Source organism: Penicillium nucicola, assembly GCF_028828085.1.
Source record: "Penicillium nucicola strain IBT 29836 chromosome Unknown utg000003l, whole genome shotgun sequence".
In the NCBI taxonomy this organism is placed as follows: Eukaryota; Fungi; Ascomycota; class Eurotiomycetes; order Eurotiales; family Aspergillaceae; genus Penicillium; species Penicillium nucicola.
In genome coordinates this window covers 1906074-1929605 of record NW_026643127.1, presented here as the reverse complement: position 1 = coordinate 1929605, position 23532 = coordinate 1906074, and the positions used below count along the sequence as shown (strand labels likewise).

Sequence of the window (23532 nt, the reverse complement as noted above, 5' to 3'; positions counted from 1 at the left end):
AAAGGGACAAGCCGAATTTACTCTCCTACTCATCTATCAAAAAAAAATCTACCAGCACTCCTCTATGTACAAGCACTTCGTCTACCACTCCGTCTACCACTCCATCTACCACTCCGTCAACCACTTCGTCAACCACTTCGTCAACCACTTCGTCAACCACTTCGTCAACCACTTCATCAACCACTTCGTCAACTACTTCATCAACCACTCCGTCTACCACTCCGTCTACCACCACTTCTACTACAAGCACTTCGTTCACCACCACCTCTGAAACCACGATCACTAGTGTGATTTGGGTCACAGCATAAGTAATCAACAGGCGGCAAACGAGCGGTCAGGGATATTCAGACTAGGAGGATGTCGGGAAAATGTGAACGCGGGCGGAAAGATGCGAGGGTTCATGCGGTAGCCCGGCGCAAAAAGTATGAAGAATAAGCAAGAAGATTGAGTAGTACGAGATTTTTCATGATATTAATATTGAGAGCCAACGGAATTTACGTGTTCACTCCATTTTCCGCGTTATCCTAATCTATTAATACTGTATTTTGTTGACCGGCTATTTGATATCTCGCCATTTGCGCTTTTTCTTTTTCGGTAGTATAAATGGAGGAATATTTTAATTAAACTAGGAAATAGGAACGCAGCCTGAACATTCAGTCTCGCAAAATCAATGACACTTATTTCACTAGACAGTTTTCTCCCTTGATTGGCCCACCCTCAAATATGGCGAGCGCGAGGAGGAAGAAAGTTTTTGGACTATTTCGTAACCCTCACCCCTGCCGTATTCAAATATTTTCATCAAAGCGTTGTGTACTGTAATATACGAATCATGACCCCATCGCTTGAGTCATAATCAGTTCAAAATAGTTATTTTATAATTTCCTCGATACTGCGCTTCCGTAACGACCCTCACGATGAGCCTGTTGTGATTGTTTGACCGTGAGAGTTCGTAGTGATTAGCAATGATTACTTTGCATCGAGTCAAGTGGGTCACGAGCTGCGTGTATCGGTCTGTAATATTTGATTGTAGATATAGTTGCCTACGCGTCCTAATGCAATGGAGATAATGTACGTCTGAAGGTAAAAGCTTCTCATTGTTCTTTCAGTTATGAGTATAAATTTACGCTCCTCCTTCCGGTCTTCCGCATTCTTTTGACACGCATGCATCATTCTCTTCGCCAGTAACGATATTGGGCTTACCAACCTGACGTCTTGCGGTCATGGAAGACAACTCCGAGCTCGAATTGTTCCGCGGACAGTGGCGCGAGGAGCTCTCAGATCAATCGAGGCCCGAGGCCTCTCCTGCTACGGCTTCAGCCCCAGCTGCCCCGCCTCGGACTAAGAAGAAAAGGCCGATCGCGACATGGTCCATCCATGTATCAAGCTCTTCATGATGAGGTATCAAGCTTGCTAGTCGAGGCAGATCTTCAATTTGAATTCTGCGAGGATGATGAGACGACACACACTTGAATGCGTGACACAATCATTATGGGCCGTTTTGTGTGCCATAATCGAGCATGCAGATGTAAAGGATGGCCGAGCAATATGATCGCTATCACTATACGTCTTTATCCAGGGAAAAAATACAATGCTAGGGTATACCACCAACGCTGCAAAGTTTGCAGCGCGCTTAGTCGACCGGTTTTGGATCAGTCATTTGCCGAGAGAATTGTTTATTGGATTAAACAATGGAACGGAGTTCGGGTAGAGATGCCTCCAGTATCCCGCGACAGCAGAGGTCCTCATGAACGTCAACTTTGCGAAAAGGTGTAGAGCTAAGCACTGCTCCCAATCAGGGGAGGATTGAATTGCTCGGCTAGAAAGGTTTTTCACTCCCAAGCCAACACATGGGATGATTGACCGCGTCTGGTGTGCAGGCCAGGCTGTTCCCTTCACAGATCGTAAGGAAAGATGCACAAAAATCATCGAGTCCATTTCCAATGGGACTCTCTTTTAGCAGGCTTTCTAAGACATCGTCAGCCATGACAGCACTGCAGTGTCCATAGAGATGCCGATTACAAGCATGGGAATAAAAGGGCAGCGCTCAGGAAGGTCGCGCCATTAGTAACAAAGCGACTCGGAAATACATTTGACCGATCACTAGTCCACAGAGGCTTTAAAGCTCGCCGCTCAAGACTCGAATGTTACTGAGCTATGCATGTTGAATTCAATGGCCGTACCATTAGATGGCATTTTGCGGTCGCGCTCCAATCATCTCTCTGTCTCTCGAGCGTTGCTTGCTTGGTCATCTCTAAACATGTAAGTTAATCAGGGGTCGAAAGCATTTACCAATGGGATGAGTCATTTTTGCTAGTCTCCCCCACAGCAGTTTATGTGGTACAATAACCAAAGAAAATGACTAAGCATTTACCACGTGATCTATTGTTCCGACAAGTCATGTGTATCACGTGGCTATGACTCAGTGCGCATATCAAGGGTAACGAGATAGTAATTAGATTTTATGCAAGCCATAGCGTCCTCAATACCGTACGATCACCGAGTATTGGTCCCTAGCACCGCGGAGAGGTGCTGCACGTTACCAAAGTGAGCACAAAAGTCACCTCACGGGGCTTAGGGCAGTGAGGGCGGCAGGAAGCTTGCTCCTACTCTCAAACGTGGGCGCGTATAGCTTTTTTGTATAAAAATTACGGGACTTGACAAGTACTATTAGCTCACCAGCCTCGCGGGGATAATATAACTCATTATGGACGCTTACTCACGAAGATGATGTACTCAAAATGGTGAGGTAAACTAGATCAATTCCAGCACTGCACTTCCTAAATACATAAATTGTATTGAATGAATTTCACGCTGATCAAACTACTTTAAGATGAGTGGATCTCGACACTGATAGATACATTATCCATTGTTTGAGAGTTTGGCATGCGAATCAAACGCGATGCACGAAACCGGTCTTTAAACTGCCTTCACAAACATCTTCGGTGGTTCAGAATCTCCTAGTCAATGAATAAATCGAGTCTACTGGGAGGCTCAAATGAAAGTGAGAGAGGTAAATCAGACACCGTCTCGCGAGCCAAGACAGTACGAGCTGTGGATATCGCTTAGGTGTCACAGAGGTTTCGCAGTCGCGCGTCACAAGAACAGCCTAACAACGAGAGCGGCGATGGGTCCTGATAAGCTACTACTTCCTGCATTTCCTTAGGTGAAGCGATGAGCTCCCTTGGTAAGTATTGCTCAGATATTCTGTATTCAAAGATACAGTACAAACAAACAATTCATTAACGCCCGGCGGCTAAGCCGAAAGGGCAACTATCGCTGATCTACTATACATGTCATAATATATACAAACAAACAAACAAACAATTCATTAACGCCCGGCGGCTAAGCCGAAAGGGCAACTATCGCTGATCTACTATACATTTCATAATATATACAGTACTGTGTCTCATCAGAGCCCATACATGATTGCATTCAGAGTATGTCGTCTCAGATGCTCGTATCGCAGCGGATTCTCGTGGGTTAGTAGTTTGTTAGTAGGCTGACTTGAAGGCGCTTCTCCAAGTGTTCAACATCCTATCTTCGGCAGTTGAAGCGCGTCTACCGTTTGTAGCACGAGGTGATGGGTGAGTAGGGTCGAAAGAGGGGGTGTGGGAGTTGTGTTGGTCGATATGTTTAAGTGGCCTCGAGTCGGCCTGTCGCAATGGCGAAACGTATAGAGGCCCGTACTGCCTCTAGGTTTGGCATCCACTTCTGATCATCAGAAGGCTGTCTCCCTCCTAGGAAGAAGGAAATATTTCCGCGGTGAATCTGGGTGCATTGTAACATTTCCGTCCGGTGGGCAGTCCACTTCCGACATCGGAAGAGGAAGTGCTCCACGGTCTCTCTCGCTTGTCCGCAATCGCATTGGTCCGTTTCTGCTACATTGATTTGATTGAGATACCCATTGAGTCTAGCCATGCCAGTCCGGAGTTGGGCTAGCACAGTCGCTTCTTTCCACGATAAGCGATCATACAGCAGTCGTGTGTGTTTTCCTGGAAGTGCTGCATCTACAGTATTCGTTTGGCGTGTTTCCCAACGTTCATTGGCAGGCTATGTCCAGGGACTGCCTGAGACCGTGCGAGATTAAGTGTGGTTGATTTCATTCTCGGGGCGCGTTTTTGTAAGGGGGCATCTTGTTGCGTTGCGGCTCGCGCCTGTGCTTTAGCCAGACCTAGCAGCTTGTTGTCTTCACTGGTGGAAATCCAGCGGAATTTGACACGATTCCCGTTTCTTTGCAACTTCTTAATCGACTTGTATATCCGACACACGAACTCCTGGCCGGATTGTTGTCGGGGATTCCTCAGCGTGAGAACCGCCGCTTTGTTGCTTGTGAGCAGTGTGATCGTGTGGTCTTTCAGCCCCGCCAGCGTGCCCAATACGTGTGCCATGGCTGCCAGTTCTGCAGAGAATGGATTCTGCTCCGCTCTTGCAGCCAAGGTGATGGACAGCGCTTTATGCTTGAGCTTTCGAATTGGAGGTGGCCGCTTCTCGATGGCCACTCCAAACCCCACCAGTTCGTTCCGTGCCGAGCTGCTAACTGCGGTCTGCACGTACTCGCCTGCTTCGGCCGGGGACTCGTGCTGTCCATCAATGTCAGTCTGAACGCGTTCCGCCCACGGGGCTAGCGTGAAGGGGTTAATCGTTTCCAAAGTCTCCATGTCGATCTGCTTAAGCGCATCGGCTACGTGATATAACGGTGAGCGGTGGTATCTTCTGAACTTTCTGATCTGATCGGTGCACCGGCGGAGAGGATTGGTATCCGGCAAAGTGTGGATGAAGATACAGTACTGTATCTTCTTCTCACACAGAGCCTCTCCGCTTTTTTTTTGAATAGGAAACCCCCCTCTGGAGGACTTATTTTTCCCCGGCATAGTGCAGCATGAGCTATCTCGGCGGATGCGGGCAGAATGATTAGAAGATAAAACACGGCTGGGTCACTATAGTAGTGAGGTTTATTTGAGGACGGAGCCTAGTTGAAAACAGAATGAAGAAGATGCACTGTGAACTATATAAGGCGATTCGATGCAAGAACAGTTGCTTGGATCTATTTACTTTTCGATGGCAGAAAATACCAGCGATATTTGGATGGGCTTATTATTGACAGCCCTACCAGAACTAAATAGCACCCTCACATTGTTCTAGCTGTTTTGAACTTAGTTATTATCATTCAAAAATTAGCAAAAGCAAATCATGATTTGTGATGAGTTCAAGCATGCGATGATACGTATAGTACCTCGAGAGGAATATAGATGCAATTTTATCACGGGCAACAGAATCAGAACATTTTTAAAAGACTAGAAGGTCTGAATTGTGGTGGACTGTGCGTCAAGGGCGTCAAGGCTCAAAAATAATAACCTAGCTCTAAAATGCAAGTAAGGCAATATTCAGTTCAAATAAGTCAGTTCGCCCAAATTTGCGCACTTTGGAAGTGACACCGGCGGCATGTGAGCTGAGTGCCTGCTTCCGCACAAATCAATCGGTCCGTGGGCTGCACTGATGAGAGCTATCCCACGAGAAAACGATCACAAGTTACTGATTTATTACTTTCTCTTTTTTACCGGTTCAAAGGGGCCAGTCATTAAGAATAATTGAATGTAGCTTTGAAGTAATCAGTCCCAGACATATATAATTCTCGGCCCCAGCCAGTCGCCAACATCACCACACTTGCTTGACTTAGAGTCGCGCAAAGTCCAACATGCGTTTCCTCAATTACCTTTTCTTCATCGGAAATGTTGTGACAGGCAGTTACTTGGCTATCATTGAGGACACTGACGGCGAGAACAACTGTAGAGTGTGGTCTCAGAATAACCACGCCTGTACAGGCTACTCAGCAACGTTTGCTAAGCTGGAAGGAAAAGATTGCTCGAGTGAGTACGACATTTCAATCGAAGGCCCTCAGGCCGTGCCTAACACCCTTCAGGTTTCATTGGTGCTGGTTCCGACGATAAGTCGGTGAAAGTTGATATATGTGGCACTGAAAATGGAGAGCAGGTTGCTTGGGTGACAGTCAACAAAAACGGCACTGTTTCTTTCCTCAACCGACAGGGAGACACGTCTAGTTGTATGCTAGAAAACGGTCTTGAAGTACCCAGCGGATGTAGCGTCGGTAACACAGTTTCCTCTCAGGCGACTACGCCGATCTCTACAGGCAGTCAGACCTCGTTCTCAACTGCAATTGGCACTTCCACTTTTGAAACAGCCCGTGCTGATCTATCTCCTACCCCGATATTCACCCCGACGCCTAAAGACAGTCAATCTTTGGCTTCAACTTCAGCCAGTGAATCGGCCACTGAGACACCCCTTGCAGATCAATCTCCAACTCCGGTATTCACATCTACATCTACAAATAGTGAATCTTTGGCTTCAACTTCAGCCGGTAAATTTGCCACTGAGACACCCCTTGCAGAGCAATCTCCAACTCTCACGCCTACCCCGGCATGCGCATGCTCTTGCAAATCTGCAGTCATCTGATGTGGGTAGAACTGCACGCTGAGCATGCATCCATTAGCTACATATGATTGTCCGAGGTACATGTATATCAATATCGCATTGCCAGTGCAATTTGCCGGCTAATTAGAGATTATCAGGTTTAGTGTTGTTGTGTTTGCTGGCAGCTTCTCTCATCATATCTTGCACTATAGATGGAACTATAAATGCACATTATGCAAGAGCTGAATGACTATTTCTTACATCCCATTTTGCATTGAAGTTAAACATACAAAGAGCAAATATATGGACCTAGATCCTTGTCCACAACGTCTTTTGTACAAGAGCCTTCTGACCGTTTACAGGATGCTAAATCTATGTTTTTATTTTGATTTATTGAGTGGACGGCGAGCAGGGGACCAAAATATGCGAACAATTCGATTTTTGAGGTTGCTTACGAAATACATATTTTACCAAACTTTGAGCAATTTAATAAATTCCTCGAACCCTGTCACTCACCACCCATGATCGCGCAACACTTCAGCCAGTACATCAATCGCTCATCCTGACACATTTTCATTTTCTGTTCGCTGACGTTTGCCGAAGACATGACTGAACCACTTCAATGTAAAGCTGGAGACGCGTTCAACGACGTGTCGAGTCTGCTGAAAGGCTCAACCGAAGGTGAGAGAGGTAAGCCAGACATTGTATCGCGAGCTAGGACGGTCAAGGCCGTACTAGACTTCGCTGAGGCGTCACAAAGATTGAAAAGTCGCGCGCTATGAGGGCAGCCTAATGTCTTAAATGGCACCTGGGCCACGATAGACCTTGACGAGGCTCCAACTTCGTTTTCAGGAAGTGGGACATTACACATTTACATACAAGCATATCTATAGTTGCTATATCCTGCATATCACCAAAAGTGAGAGGTCAGGGTAAATGATATCATTCATCCATCTGACTGTACCTTTAGCAGCCTTGAGCGATCGATAGATTTCCGTCTAGGAGATTGGATGCCATCGGATCTCTATTGGGGCATGAGCGAGTAAATGTTATACATTCTTGTTATCCATCGATTGTACAGTACATTTCATTACCAAAGCTCCATCCGTCGAACCAAGAACATGTATAGCAAGATAATCTGAACAGCTAATTTTGACATGTGTAAGACGTAAAAATAATATAATATCTATGCATGTATGAAGGATATTCAGTTGATTGGCGATCACGGACGAACACAATCTTCGTCAACATAGCAGTGTCTTATGGAGGCCAGTTTATTTTGATTTCACCACACGGTCACTTATACCCTGACCAGTCCGTGTGTAATATATGTGTCAAAGAGGTGCCTGAATGGGCTCGCTTAACCATTCGACTCCTCACCCGCCCTTTAGGTATCATTTTTTACACCCCTTAGTCACTGGCCTCAGGGCAAAATCAAAGGAATCACAGCAAGTGGCACTCAATCTGCCCCAGGCTGGTTATGCTGGAGGTAGAACGGATCAAATTTCAACAGACTTTAACTGGTTCCAAGACGTTCGCACAGCATGAAAGTCGACATTTCGCCAGATCGAAGCAAATGAACAGAACACGAACTAGATGTAACAGACCAAGGAAAAATGCCTCTCCCAAGGGCAGATCTTAGCTTTTTGGAACTATACTTGTTAAAAAATAGTTTCCAGAACTACGAAGAGGAGCCTGTGGTGGAGTCTGTGGTGACGCTGGAGGAAGCGATAAGCCGATCGTGTTAGATAGCAGCGACAGACCCGTGCAGTTTATTGATGGCATTCAAGTGGCGATATCCCATTCCAATAATGCTCAGAGGACGCACATGTGGGCTTGTCTAAAGAGTGTGACGGAATGCACTGTGGTCTACTCTCATAATAAATGGCATAGTGATGGTATGGACGCTGCAATTTTGTGAACTTTATTGAGGGTTGATAATGCCCTACTGTATGGCAAGATGACCAGGAGATTGTCTGACGACCTCGAGTACAACTAATCTGGCTTCTCGCTGTCTCAAAGCCATTAACGACAAGACTCTCGTTTCCCAGAGCTTGCTAGACCGACCCATGCCATCGGACACAGCTTCGACAGTTCTTCACCATGCACTTTGTCCTTCCTTTTATGCTGGGTCTGGCGCAGCTGGCCAATGCCTACAATCCTTCCTTGACCAAGATCAATGCAACTGACATTGCTACTCGTGACGTTAATGGATATCGCTCTGTGGCCTACTTTGTGAACTGGGTATGAGTCTCATCTATATACGCCCCCACTAGATCAGAGCAACTAACTCAACATCATCAGGGCATTTATGCTCGCAACTTCCAGGCTCAAGATATCCCTGCTGAGCAACTGACCCATGTTCTCTACGCGTTTGCCAATGCTCATACCTCTGGTGAGGTAATCCTGTCGGACACTTGGTCAGACACTGACAAGCATTACTCCACTGATTCCTGGGCTGATACCGGGAACAATGTCTATGGCTGTCTCAAGCAGCTTTTTCTACTCAAGAAGAAAAACCGTAAGCTCAAGGTTCTTCTGTCGATTGGAGGATGGAACTATTCTTCCAACCTCAGAACAGCCTTTGAGACTGAGTTGGGACGCCAGAATTTCGCTAATAGTTCTGTCGAACTGCTGAAGAACCTGGGCTTTGACGGTATTGATATTGATTTTGAAGTGAGTGAGTTTGTTATCTTACTTGACGGCGTTTGATGCTGATATCAGATAGTACCCTGCCAATGATAAAGAAGCGGGCCAATTTGTTGATACCCTACGTCGTCTTCGTGAGGTATTTTTATGCTTATCTTTTGCTGACACTACTGACATCAATGCTTTCAGGCCCTTGATTCGTATAGCTCGACCAACGTAGGGGGCTATCATTTCTTACTGACTACTGCATCCCCTGCTGGTACGTGCCGTTCCTTTGAAACATCTCAAATAATTAACCCCAATTCCAGGCCCTTCCAACTACCAGAGAGAGCACCTTGCCCAAATGGATCAGTACCTTGACTTCTGGAACTTGATGGCCTACGATTATGCCGGATGCTGGGACACTGCTGCCGGATGCCGAGGAGTCGTTGCTGGCCACGCTGCCAATCTCTATGCATCCAGTGGCAACCCCGCCAGTACTCCGTTCAACACGGACCAAGCAATCAATTACTACACATCGCATGGAGTTACCCGTGGCAAGATTGTCCTGGGTATGCCTCTATACGGCCGGGCCTTCACTGACACAAACGGCCCTGGTCAACCATCCAATGGTGTTGGTGCTGGGAGCTGGGAGAACGGTGTGTGGGACTATAAGGCTCTGCCCCAGCCCTACTGCGCGGTCACAACTCTGGACCAAGAAGCTGCTAGCTACTGCTATAACTCAGACTCGCATCTCTTCATCAGCTATGATACCCCTGAGATTGCGCGTAAGAAGGGCGAGTACATCAAGTCTAAGGGCCTTGGTGGTGGTATGTGGTGGGAGCTCAGCGGTGACAAACAAGGTGATGGCAGTTTGGTCGCCACAGTACGTTTCGTTCATATTTGATAAATGGCCATCGTACTGATTTTGAACTTTGCAGGTTGTGGAGACCCTTGGAGGCACTGGCGCTTTGGACAAGAGCGAGAATCAGCTGAGCTATCCCGCCTCCAAGTATGACAATCTGAAGGCCGGCTTCTAATTTTTCTATGCTTTTCTGTTGCTATTCCATCCCTTGGGACAAAATTTCCCTAACCTTGGCTGTGGGAATTTGGGGCTTTTACATTGTGCGAGCTATCTAAATTTTCTTGATTCTTGATGAGACTGGCTTTTGTGCCTGGTCACAATGACTTGTTCCGCCGAATAAAAAAGATCTTTCATCCTTGGCATGGTACGGACGCTGCCAGATTGCCAGGAAAGAGCGCATAAGTTTGCACGTTGATTTGCTCAGCTCGCAATTGTCCTCGTATCGGTGGCGACCAAGAAGCTTAAAATCCCAGAATTTTTTACTTTTCTCTAATGTTATGAGAACTTTTGGGATCCTAGGTGTGATATTATGTCTCTCTGAGCTGCAATGATTCAAGAGCTCCTAAGCAATATCGTTTGGTGGGTGGCTAAGGGTCAGGGGAAAAAACTATGGCTGTGTCCATAAGCTGCTGAAAACCGTGAGAATTAATTCAGGTCGGTAAACTGAGGATGATATTAGGCACCCCTAGAAACACCATACTTGTGATAGTCCAAAAAAGGAGATTGGGAAATTATCTATATATTGAGCAGCACCTTTCTTGGTGGCATTTTCCCAGAAGTTACTAACAGATGTGTGAGGGTCTCACGTATACATAGAGGCAGGTAGTTTCTCGGGCTGAAGTTGACTCTAGATACAAGACGTAGCGCGAGGATGCAAAGGAAAGGTGGCTTCCTGGCGTTCAGGGGAACCCATATACACCATGCGGGTCCCGCGTAGATCATATCTCTATCCTTCATGTATGTCCGTGACAGTCTTCCAGAAGGCAATTTAATTCCTAGAGATTTCTCTTCGGGAAACGGCACTGTTCCGGAGCTATTTCCCTTCAAAATTGTTCCTAGAAGTGACCACAGCGACAAGTAGAAGCATTTTATGCTGGAGTGGGCAAATAGATGGACTCGAGTCTGGAGTTCCTAGGAATGCCTAACCGTCAGTTTACTGTACCTGAGTCAATTCGTTCTCGCAGTTTCCACCAGCCTATAGGCACATAGTCATATAATCGTCTTATTTTGTTGGTACATGAAAGGCCGATCAAATCTCCTAGGAACCTATATCTATAGAACTGCCGGGCCCACTCATTGGCAAGCCACCTGCCAACAAGGCCCTTGATTTCAGGCCACTTACTTTTCAAATCGAACTATATAATTACACTGGTAATAGCCGCTGTTATTTGACCGGCTTGTCACACGACTTCTTCACAGACTCATCATAAGAGTTTGGGTATGTAATTCATCTGTGAAAGAGAGCGGTTTTTTGACCGGTGACAATAGATTCGCTTTTCCTAGCGCCTAAGCCCAGAGACATCAAGCTGTTCCAGTTTTGTTTAAAAACGAGGTGCAATGGCTAACTCCGAGATGTCAGGCTCTGCCTCCAACCCTATCCTTATCGATGATGGCGACAGCATTGGCAAGCAATACAAATTAGAAGAAAACGACTCTGATGGAGATACTGTGCGGTTGAGTACACCTGAGTTTTGGGCAAATGTGGCAGGTGGAGGCCATCCCGTTCCATGTAATGCACCTGCATTCACGGATTCACCCTCTGTTTTGACGCCCTTGAAAACCTTACGCGGCCAAGGTTTCGATAGCACTTGTTCCATTGGTTCTGATTCAGCCACCTGTGCCTGTGGAGAGGAGAAAACAAGTGAAGCCGCTCATACTACAAAAAGCGAAGAAAGTGTGTATATCAAAGCGATAAAAAGGTTCCTGTAATTCTGTTTTACTAACGAGGCTTACAGCAGGAGGCCTTCGAAACAGCCATGAAAGCCCTAACCATCTTAATAACGACAATCCATCACCACAACCTTTTCGACAAGTTACTCGCAAAAGAAAATCCGATCAAGAGCATCAACCTACGAACAGACGATCAAGGCGCCTCGAAGAAAGAAAGTGAGCGCATAAGCAGTGTTTTCATCTTGAAGCACCAAGTGAACTACTTTGCGCTTCATTCCAACCTTGTAAGCATCGGCTTGCTGGTTTAGGACAAGCCTGCGGTCAATCCGATACTTTACAGACCCTCAAGTTCCGAATCCAAATGGGATGTGCCTAACTGCACCTACAGTTCCCAGCAATCAGAAATTTGGAAGCCTCAAATTTCGCTTTCAGAATCGATTTATTCATATAATTGTGACAGGCTAAATATCTCGTCTTTGCAAGGGATCCGGGCGACGTATATGTATTATGTTTCAATATGCGTTCCGAAGCCATTTCCAGTTTCATCACTTTTCTCTTTATATATGGAATGAAGATCGTGCTAGCCCAAGATATCCCCCAAGCACACATAGAACGGCCCCGTGGGTGTCAACAAGGGTTAGTCAAACGAACACTTCGCAACGACCAACCTACCGCTATTTCCGGTCCCCATTTTCTCCCAAACGCCGCGCTGAACGACCCCGTCTCCATCCAGAACTCTTTCCCTCAACCTCGGGTTTCATCTAAGCGTTCATCTCTTGCTCATAGTCAGGAAGGGGAAAATTCCATGACTGAGACCACTTCGGTCGACCTTAGAAGCTCCAATGTCTCTCACCGTACCACAGGTACTACAATCATTGGTGACGATCCCGCTGCTACCAACAATGCAGCGCCCAAGGGAATCAGGGTTTCGCGTACTGACAAGACTGGCAAGAATTCCGAGACTGCATTTACCGACATGGGAACTACAAGCAAGCAGAGGCCAGCTTTTGTCTCATTAGTCACTGCTTCAACGAGACCTGCTTTATCTACTATACCAACATCGCCCCGCGACAGTCTCGTAGGTGACGTGGATGCTGGTGTACACAAATTCGTTGGTGGGTCGACTAGCAGCTCCATGTCCTGGAATGTCTCTGCTGTTACTCCCTCTACGGACCCCTTGGTCAAGGTGCTAAATACGTCGGGTTCCTATGCTCGGGCTACATCCACCGCGTTCTTGCTGGGTAGTTTGAATTCGGGTCTGGACAGCCTCCTCGGTTCCCCGACCAGTGAACCTGACTCTGCGAGGCTCACTAAAGTCAGCTACCCTAGCAATCAAACTGCCAGCTGCAGCAACTCCAGCAACTGCAAATTTCTAGGCCAGATTATGACAAGCTCCGAATCGGAATTCTTTGACCCATTGGGCCTGACTGATAAGGCATCAACTGGAAGCAGCACCTCGGACACCTCAAGGTCATCTTCTACCGCTTTCAGTCTGTCGAACGCTCCAGACGCCTTGCTTGCTTCCGCAACTCTCTTGCTCTCACTCACTACCTCTCCCATTGAGACTTCAGTCTCTAGTGGAATGCTCGACAAAGACCCATCCGGCGTAGGATCTTTGCCTAGTACTGGTTTCCCAGAGGCTAGTTTCACTGCTCTTACTATGACAGCCTCGATGCTCGACGGCAATGTGTTGTTTTCAAAGTCGATCCTTCCCACTCCTGCTCTGAAGTTGGGAGATAGTGCTACTGCCTTTTTCCTTACCCCAACCGCCACCAGTGCAGCGATCCCAATACCAAAGTTCTTCAACTCGGGTTATTCCCCAATTGCTTCGACATCTGTCAACAGCCCTGGCACTGGCTTTGGCATTAGCACATACTTTAGCACCGCGTCAGCTTCACTCCAGGGAATCACCGCCTCTGTTTCTAAGAGCGATTCTCCCACCACTTCTGTCTTCCTACATGGATCAACCAGCGATGTGAATTTAACCAAGCTCCGTGTAAATACCGAGGCTTTTCAATCTAAACTGGTCACGCCTATCAACTCCGACGATAATGACTGGATGCCATCTACCCTCCTTTTACTGCCTAGCGTTCCAGCCATCGAAAGCTCGGCCTCCGGTTTGGCCGAGAAGCCGAAGGAAACTCCTATTCCTGGCTCTATCATCCCATCGGACGAAGTTACCGAGGTTCCGTCCGACTCTATCCTGCTTCAGCTTGGATTTGACAGCCAGCTGCCGTGGCAATTTGTTGCAACAACCCCTCTGTCATCATCACAGATCTTCAACTACACCCCTCAGGCTATTGAGAATGCTTTGCCAACTCACTTTGCCAAAGATATCCCAGTGATGTTTGCACTTCAGCCTTACTTTAACTGGCAAACCGTCGGTTATAACGCAACCCTTGCGATCTTCTACTTCCCTCGTGACACGGTCAACACACTAAGAAGTCTCAAGGTCAACCCTAACTCTGCTCTTTACAACCAGACAAATAAAAGTATCAAGTCACTAATGGCCATGGTTGATCCGACAATTCCACTCGAGTTTTCTGGTAACTATCCCATTGGTGACAGCAACTCAACCGTCGGCAGCGGCGGCAGCGGCAGTGGTCGCAACAGTGGCCCGGTGAGTGGTAGTATCAACAGCGATGGCTCAGCCAGTAATTTCAAGATCAACACCAGCTCCATAGGAGTTGGCATCGGGGCTGTGGCCGGTGCTGGCGCTTACGGTGTTGGTATGTTATGGGTTTCCCGTCATTATCGCAGAAGGAAGCGGTTTCACCAGCGCTCCGGCTCTACTGTGAATCACATGGGCCAGGGTGATTCAATTTCGAGTCGGCGCGTCCACAGCCAGGGCAGCCGTGGAAATGCTCGCTCTCAAAATATCAGCGCGCCGAAAATGGCGGAAAATTCGCTAGGGTGGGACTAGACGTGCTTCGATAACGCGACGCCAAAACGTAGCTAGTATTGCGGAATGCCCTACAGGCATGTACTGCGCAGGCAAAAAGCTTTAATTTTAACAAATGAAAACCAAAAGTTGTGCTGTCTGTACATACTGCAGTATTCTTGAATTCAATGGCAGTCACAGAAGTCTTGTATGTATCTTAGTGCGCGGCTTTGCTGTAAATCACCTCTATTTTGTGATAAGCAATCTGCCAAAAGATGACACAAGCTAGGAACGTCTTTTTGCCTAAGTCAATGCGAATCGAAGCTGCAATAGAAACCAAGGCCGGGATACTATTAGGCCGCTGGAGGACCTGGTCATCTGTCTCAGGCCAATCCTGTAAGAGAACTATATCGAGGATAATATGCACGTTATTATATTGTATAAACCGCAGTTTTGCGATCTTCATCTTAAGACATCGATTATAACTAGGCCCAATTATAATCAATCCTTCGAACTTATGGTTTGATACACGAATGGTAATGTGATGGTGTTTTATGTAGAATTGGACGGTGTAGAGGGAGCCATGGGCATGTAGAACCGGATCCAGAGGCGTTTTGTTTCCGCCCAAGGACCATCAGGAACCATGTCGTGAGGGAATTTTCCATCATTAGAAATCACGCAACGCTCAGCTCCAGCCTTCAGCATGTCTCCAACTGTTTCCCATGCCGTCTCTTTCGCAATTATTCGATGTAATGGCGTGTATCCAAAGTTGTCCTGAGAGTTCACGTCGGCTCCATTTTGAAGGAGAAGCTTTACGATATTATGAACGTTCCTACTTTCAGCAGCATGATGCAGAGGACCTTTGCCTTGCTTGTCTCTCGTATTTGGGAATGCTCCATGTTCAAGTAACATCTTTGTTAACTCCATAGATCCAGTGCGTACAGCCAAGGAAAGAGGTGTGAGCCCATCGTCGTTTCGGAAGTGAACATCGGCTCCAAGCGACAGCAGAGCTCGGACATATTCCTCAGCTTTGATCTTATAATTTCGACTGATAGCGTAGAATATTGGTGTTTCTCTATGCTGGCCGCCGGCCCAGTTCACATCGGCTCCGCTTGTGACAAGCCAGCCAATCATGCTGGGAGGACAACACCAGAACGAACAGGACGAAGCCGCCAGGTGAAGAACGGTCTCGTCATGGGCATTCCTAGCCATAATACTAGCGCCGCATTCAATGAGCGCCTGCGCTTGTTTGAATGCACCCTGTGAGATCGCATGCAGTAGAGGTGTCGCCTGATCAGGGTTCCTGAATTCAAGCTCGGATCCATGCATAACGAGTGTTTGAATAATAGTTTTGTTGTCATTTCGGGGGTTGCTGGGCCTTGTTGCAGCATAGAAAATTGCAGTCCACCCTTCCCTCATGTCCGTGAAGTTTGGATTGGCGCCAAGATGTAGTAGCACGCGCACAGCACGTGTGCAGGAATGTTCAGCTGCTACTTGAAGAGGCGTCCTTCCACGATAGTCTTGGGACTCCACTTGGATACCAGTATCTATGAGTCTCTTCATGATTCCGGGTGTAGCGTTTTTCCAAGCCGCAATATGTAGGAGATTCATGCCAGTCCTGCCTTCCACAACGTGTGAATCAGCCCCATGTTTCAAAAGTAACTCCACTTTACATTCCTGGTTTGACCTTACAGCCTCAAGGAGTGGGGCATGTTTGTCCAGCGCCGCGGAATTGACCCTGGCACCATGATCTAGGAGCAGCTTAGTGATGTCCACATTGCTACGGCCATTTGTCGCCAGAGCTAAGGGCCTTCTGGACCTCGCATCGACCGCATCTGGCAAAGCCCCATTTTCCAGAAGGATTTGTACAGCATGGGTATGCTTGGCGGCAACAGCTTTTAGTAGCGCTGTCGACTGTGCCCGATTTGGCGACCGGAGGTTAACATTCGCCCCTGCCCGGAGCATATTTCGAATTCCGAGTTCGTCTCCACGACTTGCGTACCACAAAAGAGCCGATCCACCATCCAAGCGGACACTCCGTCGGTACATCTCATTGATGAGGAGGTTGTGCAGCTTCCTGCTAGCTCGTGAGAAGCTGGAAAGATCTTTCAGGGAATCAAGATTATTTGCAATGAGAAGGGTAATTTCAGGTGGAACAGAGAGAAGAAACATGACAGAAAGCTTGAAACGAATGGCTAAGCTGCCGCAAGGTATTTATAAGGTTGACCAATTCTCAGTATCGTATTCGGACTCGGCTGGCGAGGAGTTATTGCAGGGGTCTTGTGAGATAACCTCAAAGCAAAAGAAACGTAAAAGAGTAAAAGAGGCTTTCGCGAATTGCCCTTTTTTTGTCTTAGGAAAGGATCTGTGATCTCCACTACCTTTGGCTGGATCAGTGATCTGGCTAAATTGTTCAAAATCGTCTTGTCTTAATCATTTTCCAGATTGAACACTCTGGACAATCCCTGAAATTAATTGGGAAACCTCGAGGTTTGACACCCTGTTAGGCTTTTGCATTATTTGTAAACGATACCATGTGCCAGCTATTGTTTCCCTGTACAACTGCGAGGTGTGATTGGATGTCCCTACAGTAGATAGAAATCTTAGGAACGACATGACAGTATAATGAGAGTCATGACCCGTTCAACTAAAAACACAGTATTGAGTCTCAGGGGGGTCGCTCATTACATACAATAGCCCTATTTCCTTGTCTTGGGAATATACCTGGCTTTTAGCACCTAAATTATAGCTTGTCTACCTTAGCATCTCGAATCAACAATGCCCTCAAAATAAAAATTTTATTTTTCGACATGAAGTCCAAGCATTTGAATGTTGCGTTCCCACCCTGTGTACGTTTCGGAAACACCCAATGAGATGACCTAGTTTCAAATAACCAAAAGAAAGTGGTGGGTCAACTCTATATGTGTAATTTAAATTTCCAGTTTGAGTTGCATTCCCAGTTTGTCATTTAATAAACCTCATCAAGTGATTCATTACCTTGTACCATTATTTTGCCTATATATTAAGACCGCTTCTCTGTCGTTCAGCGGCCATCAAGTTCACACCCAGTTAATTCTATTTGTTCGGGCTGCTAGTATCTGCTGCTAGATCTTCTGAGACACACGTCATGGTTCATCTCAATATCCAACAGCACAATAACAACAATCTTGGGGCGCAAACCCAGGGGAAGGGACTTGCAACCCTTGAACCCGAAGCTGTACTCGGCGAGGAAGACGCGCTAGGTGGCCAAGAGATTTGGAAGTGGGATGCCGATCCAAACAACCCCTACAATTGGCCGACAAAATGGAAGGTTCAACAGGTGGTGATGATTGCCTCAGCGGCATTCACGACGTGAGCCAAACTTGCCCGTTTGTGGAGATTTTGTTTTCTAACTATCAATCAAGCTCACTTGGCGTGTCAATACTGTCACCAGCTCATTCACAGTTCATAGAAGAGTTTGGAGTCAGCAGCACGGCCGCAATACTTCCTTTGTCGCTCTACGTGTTCGCACTAGCGCTGGGACCAGTAGTGGGAGGGCCCTTGTCTGAGACATTGGGTAGATATCCAATCTATATCGGCTCCGTGATTCTTGGAAGTGCATTCACACTTGGTGTTGGTCTCAGTAACACATTTACTGCAGTCTGTGTTTTGCGGTTTTTCGCTGGCCTTTGCTTCGCGACTCCTTTGGCCATTGCTGCTGGAACTATCAACGAAACATTCAGGCCCGCCTCTCGGGCTATCCCATCAACTATCTTTATCCTGACTCCTTTCCTGGGCCCAGGACTTGGGCAAGTTTCTATCCTCATCCCATGGTACCGACAGACTTCCTGACGTATACAGACCTGTCATTGGTAGTTTCTTGGTCAATCGCAAGGGCTGGCGCTGGACCCAGTGGACAATGCTGCTTTTTGCCATATGTACCATTATCACAACATTCACCGCTCGAGAGACCTTCCATCCAGCGATCAAGTTCCGGCGCTCCAAGGAGCTTGGCTTGTCTTTTCCCCGAGCACCGCTTTCTACAAAACTGCGAGATTTTGTCACTGTCGCGCTTCTGCGTCCAGTTCAAATGATTCTTACTGAGCCCATTGTCGCATTGATTTGCCTCTATGTGGCATGTGAATTTGCAACGCTCTTTTCATTCTTTGCTGCATTTCCCCTTGTCTTTCAGGGCATTTATGGGTTTGAGATCGAGGCTTCCGGTCTTGTTTTTTTATCCATAGTTGTTGGATGTTTCCTGGGTGCCATCACTGTGTTGTTATGCGACATATTTATCTACCGTCGCAAGGCGGCATGCTATCACGGAAGACGGGTTCCACCAGAACATCGCCTCTACCCATCATTGATTGGCAGTATTGGGCTACCCATCAGCCTGTTCTGGTTTGGCTGGACTTCACGCGCTGATGTTTCATGGGCGAGTCCTGTTACTGCCATTGTGTTATTCGGCTGGGGGAATATTTGCGTCTTTGTTAGTACAGCCCAGTATATTGTCGACACTTACCATGGCTCGATAGTGGCGAGCGCAATGAGTGCAAACAGCCTGGCTAGGTATGGCTTCGCAGCTGCGTTCCCTCTCTTCACAGTTCAGAGTGAGTACTTTCAATTGTTACTATGACAATCAGTACTGACTTCCAGTGTAGTGTATACGAAGCTTGGGATCGCATGGGCATCGAGCGTACTCGGGTTTATCGCTGTCCTGCTGTTGCCTATTCCTTGGGTTTTCTTCATTGGTGGTGAACATTTGAGAGCGCTAAGCAAATTTGACATGGTGGAAGTGCAAGAGTAATGCTTCTTAGGAATTCGGTATCAAAAGAAGCTTGCGTTGTACATACTATACTGTGTCTTTCTCAGGACAGAGCGTCCTACCAGGACTGTTTCCTACTGCAAATCAAAGCGATCTTTATATAAACCGAGTTCGGGGAGGATGCTATTTGTTGTAGTTTAGAGGTATAAATTGTCTTATTTATTCGGAGGGAAATATGAGGCTATATATACATCGAAAAGATCAAGTTAATTTCCAATCAACTTGGTTCTTCGAATACATACTTCGGGATTAATTCCCATGGTTCGGCATGGTTCCTGATCGGTACCAGCCTCATATCACAACACTATTCATCCCTGGCTAGAGTAGCTAACTATTTAATCCGTGCTATCTGCATTTCCCGTATCTGTTGTGTATAATGGACGAAGATAGAACTGGATGAAGGCAGTTGATCCATACAGTTGAGGAGAGTCGACTGGTCTGACCCAATGAAAATCGGCTACAATCATCACTGACTTCCAAAGCGCCGCCGTGAAATGTGACCTCTAGTGTGTAACCCTCCCGCTTTTACAGCTGTCAGTAAGACGATAGTCTAGCTAGATACAAGAAGGACAAGCAATCATGTATTTTTTTTCAAAGCTCGCCATGCCTTGTGCACTGTCAGCGGAATCTCGAAGCATGACGCACAAGACGTCATACTAACTCGCTGCTGCTGAGAGTGGAACACTGGCAAATTGCGGCTACCAAATATTTTGCGTAGCGTAAGTACCATCGCGTGTCGGAGCGATCACAAAGATTATATAGTGACGTCTCTCGGTGATGAGAAGGAAGCCAAATTACTTTGCGCTCATGCTACATTAGATTACTTACACAATCCAATGACGAGCACTAATCCTTCGGCACATTTCAAGAGAAATTACCACAAATCCTCAAAGGTTTTGACATGTTGAAAGATCATCTTGGATGATCAGCTCTCAATCGCTCGTCATCACCTATGACACGTTCCTGATCGCTCATATAGCGTTTCCGATAGACTCTAATTCCCCTTCAATTAGCCCCTGAAAAAAGAAACAGATTCTTTACAAACTCAGAAACATAGTAGAGATCACTTGTCCGGTGCGAGATCAAAAGTTGAGCAGACAGGACAAAGGCACTTTAGCAGATTGCCGGACACCGGACTGGACTACTTGAAAAAGCAGTCCGAGGTTTTATTGTAATTTTTATTCACACCACCCACATACGTTGCATACTGATATTAATCAATAGATAATCCACGATAAATTCCGCAAGGTACTGTTTAATTCTTTCTCAAAACAATGTTGAACAATGCGGAGCATCAAGCCTCCGCGTTCAGAGACCAAAGACTGAGCACTGTCCAATTGATCCTGTGAAATAAAAGTTCTGAGTGCAAGTGAGACAACACATTTTTGAATAACTTGGGCGTAGCCTCATACGTGGCGAGAGCAACCAAAATGCCATTTAATCCATGATGGGTAAAACAGCATAACAACCAACGTTCTGTCGTTTTCAGATACCGGTGTTCAAGAAAATGGACAGACATATCGAGGTTAGTAGTAACGCAATGAGACTATCATTCCAGCTCTCATGAAGAACAAACAGCTTTTCACGAAATTTATGTATATAACGGCCACATCAACCAAAGAAATTTCCTATAAGACCCTCTACGCTGTTAGTGTCTTCTAATTTCAGCGTCGCAATGTCCACTACTTTTCACAAAATCCTAATGCTTCATGGTATTTTATATTAAATACATTCTCTCGTATGAGCTAACAAGATATTAGGACATGGACAATCTGCAGACATCTTCAAGCCAAAAACTCGCTACGTGCGAGAAGCTTTTTGCGCTCTGTCTAAAGAAATAGTGTTTGAATTCCAGTTTCTTTCCGGTGTGCTACCGGCTTACCCCGATGACAAATTTATCAGGGACCAAAAGGTCTGGGGCTATGGTGAGCCTGATAGTGATAAGATCAACGGGTTGGAGCGGTCAATTCAGCACATCCTTGATACCCTTGAACAAGATGGTCCTTTTAGCGGCATAGTTGGGTTTTCCTCGGGTGCCGCTATGACCGCCATCGTTACTTCAATGCTGGAGAAAAAGCAAACTGTTTGTGGAGATCTAAATATGTTGTTTGGCAAGAATCCCACATCTGACTGGACTTTTCTAGAGACGCCATTCGCAGTTACAATTCGCAATATGTCTAAGCGGCTTCAAGTTAGAGAACAAGTGCTATGAAGGTTTCTATTTTCCTAACATTGTGACTCCGATATTCCACGCCGTCGGCGAATTGGATTCAACGGTTTCTCCCGCACAGACACGGAACCTCGCACGACATTGCTCATACCCATGGTTCTATGAATTTTTCGGCGGTCACTATGTACCCCAAAACAAAGATTTTATGAGCTTCAGCCAATCTCTTCAGAGCTTTTTGAGAGAAGTATTTGGTCTTTATGAAGAGGTCCAGGAGGGCTGGGAGGATATTGATATGATTTACCCAAAACTAAAGCGTGTGGGCCATTTTCGGCATGCATATGTACCAAATACTAATATTATTTGAAGTGAAGACACTGGATTTGCGAGGATTAGGTTTTGACTAGCAATCGCCAGACGCAAATTCAGCTGCACTTTCTACTAGGTGTTCAATTCACACACCGCCACCTTGCACTGGAGATATACACGGAGATACTATGAGTCGATACAGAGAATTTCCATAGATATTGTAGGGTTTGCCAAGGCCTTGCTTATGGCGACAACCTCGGCCCCCAAAAGCTTCGGAATCACAATATTCCAGGAAACACAGATTCAATACCCGAACACTTCATGAAGATGCGACTGAATAGGATCAATCTTCTGTTGGTCTTAGCCCGCGCGCACGACCCAAGGAAAGTGAACGGAAAGAATACATGAGACTACATATCATATATATCCATATTTCTTAGTAATTGTTGTAGACACCCGTTCCTAAATTACATCTCTATCTCGCTCACAAAGCGTCATTGGTTACACTTTCAACCTTGCCCCTCCGCGTGTGTCACGGTTCCTCGTCCCTGTGAGAAATGCGCATGCGGCAGATCATCCTCCAAATTTTGAGATAAATCTCGGCTGTTCACATCGTCGGAATACGGGCTTAGGGCTTATGTAAACTGAGAAGGCAGTCAGTCATTATCAAAGCGAGAATCATGCTGGTTGTATCTTGACCTACCCGGCATGGCATTGTTTGATGAAATTGCTGGCTGGGAATCTTCTTCATTGTGCGAGGCCGGTGCGAAAGCCTTGTGGCGTGGGCTCCCATATTGATGCACCTGCGGCAGTAGCTGACGAGCCCATGGATCTGGGGAGATCTTAGTCGGAATGTAGGAGGGCGAGGAGGAAAGCCCTGCGGAAGCTTCTGCATTCGGTATGGAGTCCTACGGGCTCTGGTACGGGCCTGTGAAGTCGTTCTGTCTGAGATCGGTCGCCGTCTTCTAATCCCTTTACGAAGCTGATGGAGTTTGCCTCGCAGCGACTCGAATGATCTGTCTTTATCGTGTTGCTTGGAGTATTCTTTGGCCATTTCTTTCCATGACATCCAGTCGTATTCAGATAACCATGGTTCGAGGTTATCTTCCTCGGACTCAGTCCAAGGGAGATACTTCTCTTTCGGCATCGTGGTAGATATGCTATGTGCAAGAGTAAAGGAACAGACGTCAACTAGGAAATCACGCGATGGAAACAAACACTGAAATGGACGGGTTAGAACGGCAGACAGCGAGAATATAACTGATGTACATTCAACTCACCATTCCTACTTTGAACAAGGCGTCATTTGGGGGGCGGCCATAGCAAAACTCACAGCTCGCAAATAAATGAGGTTTAATAATGAAATACCCATTCAATACAGCCGGGCACATTGTATCGGTGATTGGATGCAGGGTAAAAAATGAAAATAACAATAGAAATAAATCATATTCTTTTTATTTCGGCTGAGCTAGTAGAATCATAGTATAGTAGGAAATGTGCAACTGGCTTGATGCCCACTTGGACCCGAATTACTCAAGTGGAGTCGGTTTAATGAGGTT

At 46.4% G+C, this 23532-nt stretch overlaps 7 protein-coding genes across 7 annotated transcripts; 6 read left to right on the top strand and 1 right to left on the bottom strand.

Moving 5' to 3' along the window:
• Positions 1-64: 64 nt before the first annotated feature.
• On the top strand, positions 65-271 carry N7511_004294 (uncharacterized protein; the record flags this gene model as incomplete). The annotated part of the gene is made up of 1 exon (XM_057126719.1): positions 65-271. One exon carries the CDS (start codon positions 65-67, stop codon positions 269-271), a length of 207 nt encoding a protein of 68 aa, XP_056985609.1.
• A 5424-nt stretch (positions 272-5695) lies between these two features.
• Positions 5696-6471, top strand: N7511_004293 (uncharacterized protein; the record flags this gene model as incomplete). The annotated part of the gene is made up of 2 exons (XM_057126718.1): positions 5696-5867; positions 5921-6471. The coding sequence occupies 2 exons, from the start codon at positions 5696-5698 to the stop codon at positions 6469-6471; spliced, it is 723 nt and encodes a 240-aa protein (XP_056985608.1).
• Positions 6472-8532: 2061 nt separating this feature from the next.
• On the top strand, positions 8533-10097 carry N7511_004292 (glycoside hydrolase family 18 protein; the record flags this gene model as incomplete). Its single annotated transcript, XM_057126717.1, has 6 exons — positions 8533-8673; positions 8734-9105; positions 9158-9217; positions 9268-9337; positions 9387-9943; positions 9999-10097. The coding sequence occupies 6 exons, from the start codon at positions 8533-8535 to the stop codon at positions 10095-10097; spliced, it is 1299 nt and encodes a 432-aa protein (XP_056985607.1).
• A 2232-nt stretch (positions 10098-12329) lies between these two features.
• Positions 12330-14735, top strand: N7511_004291 (uncharacterized protein; the record flags this gene model as incomplete). The annotated part of the gene is made up of 1 exon (XM_057126716.1): positions 12330-14735. The coding sequence occupies one exon, from the start codon at positions 12330-12332 to the stop codon at positions 14733-14735; it is 2406 nt and encodes an 801-aa protein (XP_056985606.1).
• A 510-nt stretch (positions 14736-15245) lies between these two features.
• Positions 15246-16865, bottom strand: N7511_004290 (uncharacterized protein; the record flags this gene model as incomplete). Its single annotated transcript, XM_057126715.1, has 1 exon — positions 15246-16865. One exon carries the CDS (start codon positions 16863-16865, stop codon positions 15246-15248), a length of 1620 nt encoding a protein of 539 aa, XP_056985605.1.
• A 955-nt stretch (positions 16866-17820) lies between these two features.
• Positions 17821-19479, top strand: N7511_004289 (MFS transporter; the record flags this gene model as incomplete). The annotated part of the gene is made up of 4 exons (XM_057126714.1): positions 17821-18044; positions 18098-18481; positions 18534-19282; positions 19334-19479. The coding sequence occupies 4 exons, from the start codon at positions 17821-17823 to the stop codon at positions 19477-19479; spliced, it is 1503 nt and encodes a 500-aa protein (XP_056985604.1).
• A 1693-nt stretch (positions 19480-21172) lies between these two features.
• N7511_004288 (alpha/beta hydrolase) lies at positions 21173-22031 on the top strand (the record flags this gene model as incomplete). The annotated part of the gene is made up of 3 exons (XM_057126713.1): positions 21173-21209; positions 21258-21580; positions 21642-22031. 3 exons carry the CDS (start codon positions 21173-21175, stop codon positions 22029-22031), a joined length of 750 nt encoding a protein of 249 aa, XP_056985603.1.
• Positions 22032-23532: the final 1501 nt, after the last annotated feature.